General features: G+C 58.5%; 1 protein-coding gene across 4 annotated transcripts in view; it reads left to right on the forward strand.

Annotated features, from left to right (window-relative positions):
• PCNT (pericentrin) overlaps positions 1 to 16,719 on the forward strand; it is a 96,783-nt gene that overhangs the window by 76,390 nt on the left and 3,674 nt on the right. For all 4 annotated transcript variants that reach the window (XM_036849814.1, XM_036849815.1, XM_036849816.1 and 1 more), the window contains 12 exons: positions 1,188 to 1,382; positions 3,124 to 3,297; positions 3,937 to 4,132; positions 5,262 to 5,484; positions 5,767 to 5,917; positions 6,420 to 6,833; positions 10,003 to 10,223; positions 11,002 to 11,104; positions 11,798 to 11,977; positions 13,944 to 14,051; positions 14,928 to 15,160; positions 16,587 to 16,663. In XM_036849814.1, the coding sequence (XP_036705709.1) occupies positions 1,188 to 1,382; positions 3,124 to 3,297; positions 3,937 to 4,132; positions 5,262 to 5,484; positions 5,767 to 5,917; positions 6,420 to 6,833; positions 10,003 to 10,223; positions 11,002 to 11,104; positions 11,798 to 11,977; positions 13,944 to 14,051; positions 14,928 to 15,160; positions 16,587 to 16,663 (2,275 nt within the window). The remainder of the gene's footprint in view (positions 1 to 1,187; positions 1,383 to 3,123; positions 3,298 to 3,936; positions 4,133 to 5,261; positions 5,485 to 5,766; positions 5,918 to 6,419; positions 6,834 to 10,002; positions 10,224 to 11,001; positions 11,105 to 11,797; positions 11,978 to 13,943; positions 14,052 to 14,927; positions 15,161 to 16,586; positions 16,664 to 16,719) is intronic.

The raw sequence follows: 16,719 nt of genomic DNA on the forward strand, positions 1-16,719 counted from the left end.
CAGAGGCTCCGGGTCTCACGGCCTGACGGTGCCCGTGGCCCGGGGGCCGCTCCACGTCCGTCCTCCTGGCCACCGTGCGCCCGTTTGGCGAGGGCGGAGGACCTCGCTTGTCACAGCTGTTCTTTTCCAGAGGTGTTTTTCAGAACACCTTTTTTGTCCTTCTGTGACCCAGGAGGAGGTGTTTACGGCCTGCAGCCCCGTCCACTCTACAGCCTCCCCGCCTCCCCACCCCTCCTTCCCCGGGGCTGTGATTTGCCTCCGTTCTGTATCACATACGTTGTTTTTCAAGTGAAATTGTTGTAGAGTGTTCAAGATGGCCGCTTGTAAACAGAGTTTACAGTTTGGTGTCTAGCACTTTCATGTTACTGTTTCACATCTTTGGTCACGTCATTAGAATTAGAGGAAGACCTGTTTCTAGTTAAGTAACTAGTCATTCTTTGGCATAGGCCTCTTCGTTGCTACTTTTATGCTTCCCTGACGTGCCCCTTGCGGGAACCTGTGTTGACACGCGGTGTGAGGACGGTCACAGTCACTTGCGCTCTGCATTGGCCGTAGCACTAGCCGTCCAGAAGGGTGGCCCTGGGCGGGGTGCGCCTTCCTCTCTCAGCCTCTGTGGGCAGCACAGACGGCTGGCATGCATGTCCCAGGTGCCATGTCCCGTCACTCTGTAACTACCACTCCACATCCTGGTGCTGTGGAAGACCCCTTCCTGTGCTCACATACTCTGGGCTCCCCCGGGGGCGTGAGGGCTGCAGTGGCCAGTAGCTGGCCTGGTACCATCTGCAGGTGCCTTTCCCCCGAGGTGTCCCTGTGCGGCTCTCGGGTCTCCCTCCTGGTGGGGAGCTGTGGTCCCGGGAGGGCCAGGGAGGTGCCTGGCATCTTGCTGACTTGGCTGTGGATTTCCCTGAACTGAGCAGCTACTGTGAGGGAGCAGGTGGGATAGCTGGATTGTGGGGCCTTTGTTGGAGCAGCTCACACAGAAATTCACTCGTTCAAAACCGGTTTACTTGTCTGTGACAGCTACGGGGAGGAAAGTTTGAGAACCTCACGGTCAGAGCAGCAACTCTGGTCTCTGGTGCAAAGGCCGTGGGGGCGGCCTGGTGAGCCTTGGCGAGTGACAGCGGGGCGGTGACGGTGACAGGTTTCAAGCTGCTTCTCCTTCTTTCTGAAATGTTTGTCCGTTTCAGGCTTTGCTGCAGATGGTGTGTGACGAGAGCCACCACATCCTGGCCCTGTCCGAATACCGTGGCCCCCCGAGCGTCCTGAGCAGGGGCGAGCCCAGCACCCGCCTCGAGTGCCTCGCGATGGGGGGCCAGGGCCTGCTGGAGGCAGCACCAGCTCCCAGGGAGCGTGCCACCCCAGGACCCCCGAAGGGGGAGAAGGTACAGGCCTTCTAGACACAGAGGAGAAGCAGTGGGCACGGGCCTGGTTGAGGGCTTTTCTTGGCCCCAGAAGTGGGAGTAGAGGAGCAAGAGGCGGGTCAGCGGCAGGCAGGGAGGCCATGCCTGGTCAGCCACCCTCCCACTCGCATTCCCTGGGCTCCAGCCTCCAGGAGAGGCTGCGGGGAAGGGGCCGGCTGCAGCCCTGCAGGGAGGCTCTTGATGGAGAGATGGGTATGGGGGCCGGGCCGAGGGGCAACATGGAGGTGAGGGCCAGATGTGGAACCGTGTGCAAGGAAGCCAGCCGGCCATGGAGTGTGGATGGAGCAGTGGGCAGACCCCCAACTTTAAGGGAAGGGGGCAGGTGGGCCCAAGCAGGTGCCAGAGGGCAGCCAACCGGTGCATGGCCCGTATAGACACCACCCCCCCTGCGTGGATACTAATCCTAACCCCACCCCTACACACACACGCGCACACCCCTGCACACACACACACGCACCCCCCACCACTGCACACACACGCGCACACATGCGCCCCCACCCCTGCACACACACATGCTCACGCCCCTGCACACACGCGCACACACCCCCACCCCTGCACACACACGCACACACACACGCCCCACCCCTGCACACACATGCACACACGCGCGCACCCCCACCCCTGCACACACACACATGCACACACACACGCACGTCCCCCACCCCTGCACACACACGCTCACGCCCCTGCACACACACACACGCCCCCGCCTGCACACATACGCACACACATGCACACGCCTCCACACACACACATGCACACACACACACCCCCACCCCTGCACACACACACCCCCCACCCCTGCACACACACGCACGCCCCCCACCCCTGCACACACATGCACACGCCCCCGACCCTGCACACACACACGTGCACGCCCCCACGTCTGCACACATACGCACACACACATGCACACGCCTGCACACACGCCCCCCGCCCCTGCACACACATGCACACGCCCCCCACGCCTGCACGCGCACGCCCCCCGCCCCTGCACACACACATGCACGCCCCCGACACCTGCACACACGCACACACACACGCCCCCATCCCTGCACACATACACATGCACACACACACGCCCCCACCCCTGCACACACACGCACGCCCCCCGCCCCTGCACACACACACGCCCCCCACGCCTGCACACACACGCACACCCCCCCGCCCCTGCACACACACACACGCCCCCACCCGTGCACACATGCACACACACCACCCCTGCACACACATGCACACGGCCCCCGCCACTGCACACACACACGCACACACCCCCACCCCTGCACACATGCACACGTGCACACACACACGCACACACCCCCGCTCCTGCACACACACACGCCCCCTGCCCACACATGCACACACCCCCTGCCCCTGCACACACACACACGCACATGCCCCACACATGCACACGTGTGGGCACACACACACACACACACACACACACACTGTCTCCACCATTCAGGGCCTGGCCTCCCCTGGATCTGAGGCTCATGTGCAGCGGTAGGAAGAGAGATTTGCTTGCTGACATTCACTCTGTCTTACTTCCCCGTCATGTTGGGAATGTTCTCTGCCCAGAGCTGACTCCTCATGCCCCTAGGTGGTCATGGACATCCATGTGTCTCCGTAAGTTGGGGTGGGTTCTGTTTGAACCTGCAGGATGCGTTTATAGGGACACAGGCTCTTTGTTTCAATATTTTAGGAACCTTCCAACGTGGGCCTCGACTGGAGAGGGGAATTTCTGCAGATCGTGCAAGAGGCCTTTGAAAAGGAACGGGAGATACTGAGAGTCGAGCTGCGGCCCCGGCCCTGTGGCTCAGGCCCTGGGGGCTGCGGCTCCCTGTTGGAGAGGCTGGAGAAGGTGGTCCAGGAGCAGGTGAGCCCATGCCTTGGCTTCCCCCCGGAGCCCACCCTGACACAGAGGGTGACGGAACGTGTTTCACATGTGAATCGTGGTTCCCACGTTTCACTCGACGTTAGAGCAAGGCAGTAACTGAATAGTAAATCCTGCTTCAGTCCACAGATAACACTGTGTTTTTATGCATGAATTCCATGAAGTGGAAAACTCTGTGCACTTACCTTCCTTCAGGATCTTACTCTGTTGTGGAAATAACTGGCCTTTACTTGAAAGCAGAAGAGCAGTTCTAGGCGGCCCGGCTCCAGGCTGTGAGCGCTGAGCCCGGGGTTGGAGGGTCGGCACCGCGAGGGCTGTGGGAGCCTGCTCCCCGCCAGTTCCCTCGTAAGAGAGGGCAGGGTGCATGGCGAGCGTCGACCAGGCCCAGGAAGCGAGACCAAGGTGCTGGGGGCAGAGCTGCCTGCGACCTGAGGGTTCCAGGACCACTGTGCCCACGTTCATGCCGCACAGCTGTCGCCCGCGTCCTCCTGTGGCAGGGACGCCGGGAGCATGAGCTGCGGGGCAGGGGCTGCTCTTGCCTGGCACGCCAGCCCTCAGGACCCCCTTTTTCTGCTGTGTCTTATGTCCCCCTGCCCTGATCCCCTGCCACCCCATCTGCAGGGGGACCTGCAGGAGAAGTCCTTGGAGCACCTTCGCCTGTCGGACAGGAGTAGCCTGCTGTCCGAGATCCAGGCTTTGCGTGCCCAGCTGCGGATGACGCACCTGCAGAACCAGGAGAAGCTGCAGCAGCTGTGCGTGGCACTGACCAGCGCGGAGGCCCGCGGGAGCCACCAAGAACACCAGCTGCGGAGGCAGGGTGGGTGTGGCCTCTCGGCTTTGGCCCCGAAACGTTTATCCTGACACTCACCTGTCGGGAGGTGGCAGGCAGGTCAGCGAGCCCCTAGCTGACTCCCCAGGCCGCCGAGTGCAGAACGCATGCCGGTCAGGGTGGAGGCCTTGCCCAGCATCCTGGTGAGCAGCTGGTGGGGGCCGCGTCGGCGCCAGCGTGCTGGGCGCCGCAGGCCCACGTCCGCGAGGGCCACTGGGGCTCGCAAGAGGCTGAAGTGGCCTGTGGCAGGTTTCTGAGTTTAATTTAGACTCTGGGATTTTTACACAGACACTCATGTCATCTGCAGGGAAAGAACACTTTATCTTATTTTTTCTTCCCCATCTCCTCTCCTCCTGTTCTTGCCACTTGCCTGGGGATGCTCTTGAGTGCCGGGTGAGGACTCGACTCCGTCCCGTGGGGCAGCCTGCCTCCGAGCCCCAGCCTCGGCCTGAGGCCTCACGCTGTGCACTTCTGGGCTGGACTTGCTCGTATTTTGCATCTGTGTTCATGGGGGTCCTGGTCTGTGGTTTTTTTCCTTCTGCTTTCGGCTCCTGGAGGAGTGGGTGTGTCTGCTTCTAGTTCTGGGAGGGTTCTCCAGCGAAGCTGTCCGGGCTGGGTTGTCTCTGGTGGGAGGCAGTTAGTGCAGGGGTGGCGAGTGGGGTGGCCACGGGATGGTCACACCGGGCTTCGTGCGCCAGGCTGGGTGGGCTCCATGGAGGTCCATCTCGGCCCAGCTCCAGCCTCTGCCCTTGGGAGACCCCAGGCCTGAAGATCGCAGGGGTCGAGAGGGCGCGTGCCCCCCCCAACCCCGGAACCCCATTGCGTCACATGGCCTGCACGACTGGGTGATCCCGCCCGCTCTCTGCCCGTGTGTCTCTCTCTGGATGCTCACCGGCTGCGAGGGCGAGGCTGGGGCGGGTGTGGGCAGAAGGCATGTGTCCCGAGTATCTTGGTTCCGTCAGAAACAACGGCTTCTGGGTCATAGACGCTTCCTGTCCCCCCAGAGTGAACACATCCCATTCTTTTACTGGTTGGTTACTAATTTGTTAAATCATTTGTGCAGCTCACTTTGGACTCGTGGATAATGCTATTTTAATTCATTTAATCTCTTTCTTAGTTGAGTTATTGGCGTATAAGGTTGAGCAGGAAAAAGGTATAGTAAGCGACCTGCAGAAGACCCTGAACGAAGAGCAGGAGAAAGCAAATGACGTCCGGAAGCTGCTGGTGGTGGAACAGAACACAGTCAGAGATCTGAAATCTGAGCTCTGCGAGTGTAGACAGGACAACGAGCGGCTGCTGAAGTCCCTCAACGAGGTGCAGAAAGAGGTCCTTCAGCTGAGGTGCGACCCCACTGGCAAGGCTCCACCTTCTAGCGCCGTCCTGCCCTCAGGCTTCTGGCCGAATAATGATGGAAGTCACGTGGCTCCTGCCACGTTCTTGGCCTCGAAGTGAAAGATGCCGTCCGAAGCCGCGGTTTGCCCGCTGTCGTGATGGGTGTTGGGGAGGAGCCTCTGCCCCCGCAGGCTCGTGGGGGGCCGCACACACCGCAGGGCCCGCCCTCCCTGCGCTGGGAGCCCTGGGTGCTGGCCGGCGCCCCCTTGAGAGCCCGTGTCCCCACACAGGTCGGTGCTGGACGGCAAGGAGGGTGAGCTGCAGGCCGCGCGGCAGCAGCTGGAGGGCGAGCGTGCCGAGGAGCGGGCCCTGCAGAGCCGGCTGGAGGAGGAGCGGCTGCAGCGCCTGCAGAGGGAGCGCCAGAGCACCAGGACCCTGGAGGTGATGCACGGCCGCCATCGTGCCCAGGGGCCAGGGCCTGGGGCGGCGACGCGGCTGCACCTTCAGGGCTCAGAGCGTCCTTGCATGTGCGGCCCTCGCCTCCGGGCATTTGCTTCTGTGAGGGCAGTGCAGCCTCAGAGCCGCGTGGGGGCCCCGCCCGTGCGCAGGGGAGGCCTCTGGCCGGCACCCTGTGTGGCAGCCGCGTGGCCACGCGCAGCGGCATCCTGTAAGCCTGGCTGAGCCGAGCACCGTGAGGGGGTCGAGGGCCCGCCCTTCCGCAGCACCGGAGCCCCTGATTCAGGGAGGGAGGTGAACCTGGGACGTGGCACTGTGCTCAGAAAAGCGCCGCATCCACGAGCAAAGCTGGCGGAGCCATGAGAAGAGGGTTATCGCTCGCCCTCCTTTTACCCAGAGTGTGACGTCAGAAGCTCCAGCTGCGGAAGCTGTTCAGATGCTCTTGCTCTGGCTTTGACTTGCCTCGTCCCACTTTTCCCCGATGCAGGAGTTAAGGGCGTCTTTGGAGAAGCAGTGCGCGCAGAGTAACCAGCTGTGCGTGGCGCTAAAACACGAGCAGACGGCGAAGGACAACCTCCGGAAGGAGCTGCAGATCGAGGCCTCGCGCTGCGAGGCGCTGCTGGCGCAGGAGCGTGGCCACCTCTCAGAGCTGCAGCGGAGCCTGGAGGCCGAGCAGGGCCGCTCCCGCGAGCTCTCGGAGGCCCTGCAGCACGAGCGCCTGCTCACGGAGCGGCTGAGCCGGCGGCCGCAGCACAAGCAGGCGCATCCGGCTCTGCTGCACAAGCTCAGGGGCTGCGAGGCCCGCGTGCTGGAGCTGGAGGTGGCGTTGGAGGCCGCGCGGCAGCGAGCCCTGGAGGCTGAGGCCCACGTGCCCCGCCAGGAGGTGGAGCGGGAGCAGGAGGTAAGTGCGGCGCCGAGGCCACCCGTGGAGACCCCGCCGAGAGCGCGGGAGAGGTTAGAGCAGCCAGGACGCGAGGACGCGGAGGAGTGGAGCAGGTGGCAGAGAGACAAGGAGACGCTGGCGAGCCCACCACGGCCGGAGGGCCTGTCCTGGCTCCGGGCTGTGCCTTGGTCTGGCCACCGCGGCCTTGTAGCAGGTTGGAAGTCGGGAAGCGCGCGTCCTCCGACCTTGTTCTTTCCCAGGTGGTTTTGGATCCTCGGGGCCCCTTGCGGTTCCGTGTGCATCTGAGGATCGGCTTTTCCGCTTCTGCATTAAGGCCCTTGGGATCTTGGTAGGAATCACACTGAATCTGTAGATCGCTTTGGGGAGTGTTGTCTCCTTACAATGCTAGGTCTTCCCATCCGTGAAATCGGAAGGGCTCTCTGTTTATTTAGCTCCTTAGTTTCCTTCAATAATGTTTTGTCACTTTCAGGTGATAAGCTTTGCGTTTCTTTTGTTAAATTTATTCCTAAATATTATTTTTTTGATGCTGTTGTAAATGGAATTAGTTTTTACTTCCGTTTTCAGGTTGTTTGTTGCGAATGTGTAGCGATACGGGTGATTTTCACACCTTGATCTTGTGTCCTGTAACCTTGCTGAACTGGTTTATTAGTTCCAATATTTTTAATGGATTCTTCGGGATTTTACATATAGAAGACCATGTTTTCTGCAAATAGACATAGTTTTACTTGTTCCTTTCCAACCTGGATGCTTTTGTCTCTTCTTCTTGCCTGACTGCCCTGGCCAGAACCCACGGTGTGTGAGGGCAGGCGTCCAGCCTGGTTCTTGATCTTGGGGGACCAGTCAGTCTTTTACTGCTGAGTACGATGGTAGTTGTGCCATTTTTGTAGATGCCCCTTTTCGGAGGAAATTGCCTTCCATTTTTAGTTTATTCAATCTTTTCTATTTTTTACTTTTAATCATGAGAGAGTATTGGACTTGTTCTTTCAGTGTCTTTTCAGATTTACGGGTTTTGTCCTTCTCTTGATATGATATAGGACATTGATTTTCCTATATTCAGTCATCCTAGCACTCTTGGGATGCCTCCCACTTGAATTTGGTGTATAATTCTTTTTTAAATAGTGTTGGATTCAGTTTGCTAGTATTTTGTTAAGGATTTTGCATTTATATTTATGAGAGATATTGTTCTGTAGTTTTCTTTTCTTGTGGTGCTTTTGGTTTTGATATCAGGAAGATCTTGGCCTTGCAGGACGGGCTGGGAAGTGTTCCCTCCTTTATTTTTTGGATGGGTCTTAATTTTAGATACATTATACATTGACCAAAAGCATTTGTTTTTGAGGAAATTATATCCTGTGTTTTCTCATGGATTGACCTTTATTTTGCTCTCTTTAAAAATATTTTTTAGAACTTCAAAAACATTACCTTTATTATTTCTTTTTGGGGGTTTTGGGAAATTATAAAAAGCTCTTAAAATGCACAAGGAAAACCAATGGCCTGGTCTTTTTAATGGTTAGGCTGCTATGAAATCGTCAAGAAATAAATATTAGTGAGATATCATTCACATGCTACTGAGTTCACCAATTTAAATTGCACAATGCAGCGGTTTTCAGTGTATTCAAAAGTTGTGCAGCCATCACTGCAATCAATTTTAGAACATGTTCCTCACCCACAAGGGCACCCCTGGGCCTGTTAGCAGGGACCCAGCCCCTGGCACCCACTGGTCTACTTTCCATCTCTGGATTTGCCTCTGCTTGTCGTTTTGTGTCGGTGGAATCACACGGTGTGTGGCCTTCTGTGTCTGGTTCCTGCCATGGGGTTTTCAAGGCTCACGCGTGTTGTGTGTGTAACGACTGGTGTTTTTGGTGGGGTTAAACAACCTGGAACGCAGTCGTGTTTCATCACTAGAGGTTGTGGAAGTGGAGGAATCGTTCGGGGCTGTGGCAGAGGCCGGGGGTTTCCTGACGGAGGCGGCTAGAGTCACGGCCCTGGGTGGGCCTTGGTCACTCGGGACCCCCAGAGCGTGTTCCAGGTTTTTTGTGCGTGTGGGGGGAGAGAGGTTTGTTGTCTTCATGTGCTTCTCAAGGGGCTTCCCAAACCTTATCCAGAGTCTTCTGCCAAACCTTTTTATTTAATTTTGGGTTTTTTTTCTTTTGTTTTTCTTTTTTTTGTTTGTTTTTGGTTTTTGTTTTGTAAAAATGTAACGTGATTGCTTAAAAAAAAAAAAAACAACAACAAAGTGTTTTCCAAGTCAAATTAGTAACTGTCCTTCATGATGCACCTTGATATGTATTTTTCTTTTTTAAGTATGTTGTGCTTTTTGGTGTTATTTTCACTGTAGGTAGTTAGCTTGATCTGGGTTGTGGGGTCTGTTTCTGGCCGTAGTGGCCCAAGCCTCTGATAGTTATTTCAGGGCCAATTTCATCTTTCCTAAACAAAATAAACCAGTGGGTCTCTTGGTTTTGTTACTTTCCTCATCTGGAAAATGGATAAAAAAGGATCGCCGTTTCCTGAGGAGGCTCGAGCACTGAATGGGGGTGATGCCGGGAAAGGGCGGGAGGCGCTGGGTGGGAAGCAGGCCTGGTCCGTGTGCCAGCCTGAGGAGCGGCTGGGCCGGGCCTGTGCCCTCTCTGCCCTGCCTGGTTCCGGCCTGGCCGTCTTTGTTTCCCTGGAGCCCCCCTCCCCAGGCGTCATCCCCTGGGGTCAGCCCCCATGCTCTCCGAGCCCCCGCCGCTCCCTGAACTTCTCAGCACGTGGAGTGGTTTCTGTCGGTGGTCTGCTGTCTCCCTGTGGAGACTCGGGTCCTGGGTGTGGGGCAGGGAGCGGCCTGGCCGGCTGGGTCCCCTGGCACCTCCACACTGAAGGGCGGGGATCGCGAGTGGGGGGCACAGGGCCTCCTGAGACTCAGGCCCGCCTTCTCGGTGTTGAGCGCCCACTCAATGCCCGCGTGCGTGCTGAGGTGGGGGGCCGGGCTCGGGCTGTGGCTCGTCCCGTCCCGGGCCCTGTCCCGGATCCCCGGGGTGGGGGGACCCTGACTCCGCATCGCGCCCGGAGCCCCCGTGTGGAGCGTGTTGGGGGCTGGTCGGTCGGGGCCCGGGGCCGAGCTCCTGGCTGCGGTCTCCACCCTGGACCGTGTGTGAGGCTCGCTTCTGTTTTTCGCCGTTGCTGGCAGCGGGAGTTAGAGCTGCGGCGCCAGCGGGACGCGCACAAGATCCAGCAGCTGCAGCGGACGGTGAGGGAGCTGCAGGCGAGGGAGGCCGTGCGCCCCTGCCCGGAGCCAGACTCGGAGCCCGAGCGCCCCCGGGAGCAGCAGCGGGGCCTGGAGAAGGTGCGGCAGCAGCTGCTCTGTGCCGCGGGGCTTCTGACCAGCTTCATCAACCAGACGGTGGACAGGCGAGTCTCGGGACTGACCCGGCCATGTGCCCAGCACCTTTCGTGTTGAGAAAAATTCTGAGTTTGGGGCGTGTCTTTGATTTCGGGTTCAGGTTTTAATGAAACGGACTCTATTTCTCACCCCACGTGTGCGGATGACTTCGTGGGCAGTATTCTCTTGAAAGATGACGACAGCGTTGTGGTCTTTGCATTCTAATATGACAGGAAATCCAGGTGTCTTTCAGATCAGGTCTCTCCATGGCCCTTTACCCTTGCTCAGCACCCAGAGGGTCCGGCCCGAGGCCAGCCCCCCTCCCACCCGAGTCCCCCAAGGCAGGGCTGGTGCCCGGTGTCTGTGCAGCGTTTGCCTCGCCTGACACCCTGGCCGGCTGCCCACGGGGCCGGGATGCGTCTGCCTGGTCGAGGACCCACGGCCCTGCTGTTTGGCGGGAACCAACGTTGATTTGCCCTTTTCTGAGCACACGGAAGCTCAGACCGTACAGCTCTCCCGTCTGTGATTGGGTGCAGTTGATGGAGCAGCAAAGTCTTGCTTAGGGACAGCGCCTCAGTAGCCGACTCAGAGTCCCGGCAGAGAGCAGCGGGGGGAGGTGGGCACACTGAGGGAGCCTCCATGGTCAGTGCTCAGGGGCTGGAGGCTTCTGGGCTTCACAGACTGCCCGCTTCCAGGCCGTGCTGCCTCCCGGCTGCCACGGTCACCGCAGGGCTCCCCGGGCGCTACGCGGAGTGCCTGCCGCCCGGGACCCACACGCCCCTTCTGAGTGTCCGTGTGCCTCTCCAGGACCATCAGCGATTGGACATCGTCAAACGAGAAGGCAGTGGCGTCCTTGCTTCACACGCTGGAGACGCTCAAGTCTGAATTGGGCACGACCAGCTCCTGTCGGGTGAGACCAGCTTTCTTGTTCACTGTGGCCGGGCCTGCCTCCCACCTCGGCCTGTCGCGTGGTTGGCTCAACGCACTGTTCCTGGTGCCCACGGGGGCGCTGGTCTGTCCCGCTCTGTGGCCGACGCCCCGGCCCATCTGCCGCTCACGCACTTGTGTTGAGGCTCTGGGCTGGAAAGGAGCTGCCCGTCAGCAGCGTCGGGGGTGCTTCAGGAGTCCTGACTGCTGCTATGAATTCCCGACAAACGTCCGTGGCAGTTAGGACGCCGTGATGTCTGTCGTGGAAGCAGCAGGCAGCAGGAGGGCTGACCCTGCCGGTGTCCTGCGCCCGCTGGGGCCTGGAAAGAACACGCCTGTTCTGGGGACCCTCAGGGATAAGCGTGCTCCTCCCGCCACCCGTCGCGCCCTGCCTGTGCCGGTGGCGCTGTCGGAACAGGGAGGGGGTCGTGTTTTGTGACAGCCTCCCTCTGTCCAGGCCCGGTTTCGTGCAAAGCCTGTTTCATAGGAGAGCGAGAGGAAATGTGATCTGACGGCTTTTGCCCTCTCCTTCCCGTACATGGACTCTGCCCAGCCCCGCGAGCTTCCCGCCAACCCCAAATGCGTTTAAAGCTGCGATCCGTGAGAACAGCCGACAGTAAAAGCCACGAGTAGCGGCTTTGAACAAAACATTTTCCGACCTTGTTTTCTCCTCAAGAAGAAAACGACGGTGGAGCTGCAGGTCGAGCTGGTGGACGTCCTGCTGAAGGACAACGAGTCCCTGAGCAGAGCGCTCAGCGCGGTGACGCGGGAGAGGGCGGAGCTGTGCAGGGCCGTGTCCCGGCTGGAGAGGACGCCGCGGGCCCCGAGGGCCCCGCCGGAGGGCTGCGCGCGCAGGGTACGCGTCCTGGGGCCCCGGCGGCTGCAGGCTGGGTTCGATTTGCTTATGTTTGGCGTACGTTTTTGTATCTGGCTTCATGAGGGATGTTAACCTGGAGGGTTTTTTTCATTGTCTTTGGTCTTGTCCTTATGAAATGAGCTGGGATGTGTTCCCTCCTGTTTTCTGGAAGAGATTGTGTAGAGCTGGTATTCATCTCTTCCTTAAGTGTTTGTTAAGATGCACCAGTGAGACCATCCGTGCCTAGTGTTTTCTCTTCCGGAAGGTTCTTTGTGCTGGGCTTGGTGTTTCTGGTGCTCCTGGGCAGGGTGCCCTGTCAAGGCCGGGCAGGTCCCGCTGGCAGTCACCAGAGGGCGGTGGTGTGTCCCCAAGCAGGACCTCTGTCTTCTCAGTTCTGTCCAGTTCCGCTTTGTCTGTCCGAAGCGCTGTGGGGTTAAGGGGGCTCCTGTGCTCGTGGGGCCCAACCGCCGGCAGACCCGTGGCCCTGTTCCTCGTCGGGAGGGGCTGTAAAGGCGAGAGGTGCCGTTGGCGCCAAGCACGGCTGCCTGCTCCCCTGGGGGCTCCTTGTTCAGAGGGCGCCCGGGGTGGACTAAAGCACCATCACCTGGAACGCTTTGTCCTTCACCTGGAAGGTAATGAATCAGGAAATAAATGTAATGAGCGAGCGAGAGGCAGGCTGAGGGTGGAGAGACTGGAGCGTCTTCTCCTTTGTGTCGGGGTGACTCCTGTCGCTAGAGTGTCTTTTCCCAGGAGAGACCGGGCTCTGTTAGAACCGGGAAATGTGGCCTCTTCCTTCTGCCCCAGCAGGGAGGTCACCCAGCTCGGCACCTCCCTTTTCCGAGTCCTGCCCTGAGCTGTGGGCGGTGCAGCCAGGCTGCCTTGGCGGCAGCTGAGCACGTGGCCCCGGGCGTGCTCCGAGCTGGCCTTGGCCTCGGCGACAGGCGGTCCTGGCTGTGCGCTGTGGGCGGCAGCTTTGGCCCTCCCTGTGGGGCCCTTCTTCTGGTCGTGTGTCCACACCGGAGCTCTGGGGCGCTCAGCACAGCGTGGTGTCCAGGCCACGCGGCCAGTGTTGGCGCACGTGGCCTGGTCACGACATCCCCTCTGTGCGGTGGGGGCCCCTCCTGAGGTGTCCAGGGTGCGGGGCTCGATGGTGCTTCAACAGAGCTGGGCGTCCGCGTCTGCCAGGGGCAGCATTTCCAGGGCCCGGGAGGACAGGGGTGTCTAATAGGCTTAAAGCTTTGAATTCAGGGTGATTTCTCAAATGTGAGGGTTTTGTTTTTAGTAAAAATATACCTTTTGTACAATCGTACTTCAGTAAACGGTGTGTAGTAACCATCCTTGAGTGTAATAAAATAATCATGTAACAACCGGGACATCACTGAGAAGAGGCTGAAGAGAGGGACCCAGGTGGCCGGCACCTGCCCCAGCCCACCCGTGTCCAGTGGGCACAGCATGTGGGCGGCTCGGGCCTGGGAGCGGTCACCACTGTGCTCTCAGCCCCTTTCCTTTCCTTTCCTCTCCTCTCCTCTCCTCTCCTCTCCTTTTCCCCTCCCTCCCTTCCTTCCTGCCTTATTTTTTTGGCTGCGTTGTGTCTTTGTTGCTGCGCGTGGGCTTTCTCTAGATGCAGCGAGTGGGGGCTACTCTTCATTGTGGTGCGCGGGCTTCTCACTGCCGTGGCTTCTCTTGTTGTGGAGCACGGGCTCTAGGCGCGGGCTTCAGTAGTTGTGGCACGTGGGCTCAGTAGTTGTGGCACGCGGGCTGTAGGGTGCAGTCAGTAGTTGTGGCGCACGGGCTTAGTTGCTCCGCGGCATGTGGGATCTTCCCGGACCAGGGCTCGAACCTGTGTTCCCTGCACTGGCAGGTGGATTCTTAACCACTGTGCCACTGGGGAAGCCCTCAGCCAGCTTTCTTGAGATGCTGTCCCGGGAGAGCAGCTGTGTAGACACGCTGTCTGTGGCCATTGCAGAGGTCGGACAGGTCTGCGTGGAGGCAGGACAGGATGGTCTCGCCGGGCTCAGCACGACACCCAGACCCAGCACTGCCCGTGCCGGAGGCTGGCGCCTGCAATGCCAAGGTAAGACCAAGCCCATGGGCGGTGTTAGGTGTGCACACACCGTCTCATGGCTGCTCCTTACTTGTTTAAGATTTACGTTTCTAGGCAAGTTTTAGGTTCACAGCCAAATTGAGGGGAAGGTACGGAGATTTCCCGAACCCTCTGCCCCACCATCCACTTCCCCCCAGGCAGTGCGTGTGTTGCAGTCGAAAGACCCACAGCGTCACGTTGTCACCACGTGCGGGCTGCTCTTGGGGCCATGCATTCTGTGGGTTTGACAAGTGTAAGATGACAAGTGTCCACCACAATGGTGTCATGCAGAGCATTTTCACTGCCCTAGAGATCCTCTGCGGCGCCCGTGGTACTTTCTAAAATCCTGGGTTAAGGAGTGAAAGTCTTGGTGCTTGAATTACAGATGATAGTGTCCATAGCCTGGAAAAAGCCTTGAGCCCACAGCTCAGTCAGCACTTCTGATGGTGAGGCCCAAGCTGTGGGTCTCTCTGGAGGGAAAAGCCTTATTAGGATATGGACACCAACCTCTGCCTGTGACCTCAGGTCTCCCCGACCCCCGATGCCTGCAGACCTGTGATGAAACCCCCAGCTGCCCCCGGCTTTGTCCGTGCCTGGCAGTCCAATTCCTGGGCCCTCGTGGGGCTCCTCTGATGCCGGTGAAGGGTCGTCTGTGCTCTGTGTGTTGTCAGAGAAACAGGATCCAACTCTGAACTGCAAGATTGTTGCTGGTTATAGGTGTCGTGCGGAGCTGACTGCTGTGATAATTTGCTGAGGAAAGAAGTCTGGTTCTTTTTAAAGCACCTGGTACAAGTGTGCTATGGAGACTTGTAAGAAGGATGTCTTTGTCCTGTGGTTAAGTTTCACTGTTTTTTCTTTTTCTTTTAGATGGAAAAATTGTACCTGCATTATCTGAGAGCAGAGAGCTTTAGAAAAGCCCTGATTTATCAAAAGAAGTATCTTTTGCTGTTGATTGGTGGATTCCAGGACTCTGAACAAGAAACACTCTCCATGATCGCCCACTTGGGAGTATTTCCTTCTAAGGCAGATAAGAAAGCGGTGGTGGCACGCCCTTTTACGAAATTCCGCACTGCCGTCAGGGTGGTGATCGCTGTCTTAAGGTACCGCCGAGGCACGTGCCTCCTGTCTGCTTTGGGGTCGTTTAGTCTTTGAAATGCTACAGCTGTTCCCTCTTTTAAGATGAATGATATTTGAGGCCTTAAAATATAGACGACCCTTGTCTTCTGGAAACCACGTTATGTAGAACTGCACCTTCTAAGATGGAAGGGTTTAAGGCTGTCTTTTTATTGTAAAACAAAGCCTTCCCCTTAATGGTATTCTTATGATGACAGACATGTCTGATCGAGCTTAAAACTGCATTTCACTTCTTCGTGTTTCAGTTTCTTATATTTTAGTCAAATCTGTGTTTCATAAAGGGCGCCATGTGCACAGGAGGACACGCTGTGGGCCCCCCAGCAGGGAGGTACACCTGACCCCTAAGTGTCCGCCTGGCCCAGCCCAGCCCAGCTCCAGGGCGCCACTTTGGAGTACGGATGGACTCCCTGGTGTGATAGGGACTTTTGACTATTTCAGAATTAACAGTGATGAAAATCTATTTTATTTTATAATTTTAAAATCTGCTGTATTTCTAAAAATGTTTGTCCCACTAAGAATTGTGCCACTGTGTCTGCTCTGGTGCCCACGGAGGTGCCTTTTCTGGGCCGCGCTCACCTCCGTTTGCGGGACCAGGCACAGCAGGGTGGGCTGGGCCCCCTCGGCCTTTCCCTGGACTGCACCACAAAAGGCAGTGTCGGTCCCATTGCCCTCAGAGACCCAGCACCGCACACGGTCCAGCCGCACACTTGCCAGGAGTCCCCGCGGGGTGGAGGCCTCCCCCGGCCTCCGGGCACTTAGCGCCCGCCCTCCCTCCCTCTGAGTTCTCCGGACCACAGACTGTCCTCCCACCTGCCTGTCACTCTGTTCTCCCACCTGCCTGTCACTCTGTCTGACACCTGTCCGTCCGTCCATCTGCTCTGTATTTTCGGAGAACGTGCCCCGTGCCAGGAAGTACGTCAGATGCTGGGTTGGGGGGCGGGGGGAGAGCCCCAAACCCTGCCTCCGTCTTTCCACCGACGTGAAGCGGAGGTACCTCCTGGGCCTTGGGTCTCAGAGGCAGCAGTACTGTGAGGGAGCTGCTGGGGGCCGTCGAGGAGAGGGGTCTAGGGGCCCCAACACCGCTGCACCTCCCGTCACCACGTGGAGGGCGAGGGTCTCCATTTCCCCCAGCTGTCCAGGGCCCGTCAAGTGCGTTAGCGACGGAAGGGAGTGCGGTGAAACAGACAGACCCCAGCTGGCGGGTCTGGGAGTGGAGGGGCAGGGTCGGGGGCCTGGGGGCCCAGGGGCCGGGGGCGGGGCCGGGAAGGTGCTGGCGGCTGCCCGGGTGGAGGGCCGTGCTCTCACTCCATGGTCCGGTCACGTCTGGATTTTCTTGGTTCTTTTCACTCCTGTTTTGCTCTAGTTTTCAGTGTTTTCTATCTTTTTTTGTAGGTTACGCTTTTTGGTTAAGAAATGGCAACAAGTAGATTGCAGAGGAGCCCTAGCGCCGGGCCGAGCACCCCGCCCAGGTACCCCCCTTGCCACCCCACCCACGGGCTTCTTCAGTGCCCGCCTGGTGGGAGAT

This window comes from Balaenoptera musculus, chromosome 4, assembly GCF_009873245.2.
Source record: "Balaenoptera musculus isolate JJ_BM4_2016_0621 chromosome 4, mBalMus1.pri.v3, whole genome shotgun sequence".
In the NCBI taxonomy this organism is placed as follows: Eukaryota; Metazoa; Chordata; class Mammalia; order Artiodactyla; family Balaenopteridae; genus Balaenoptera; species Balaenoptera musculus.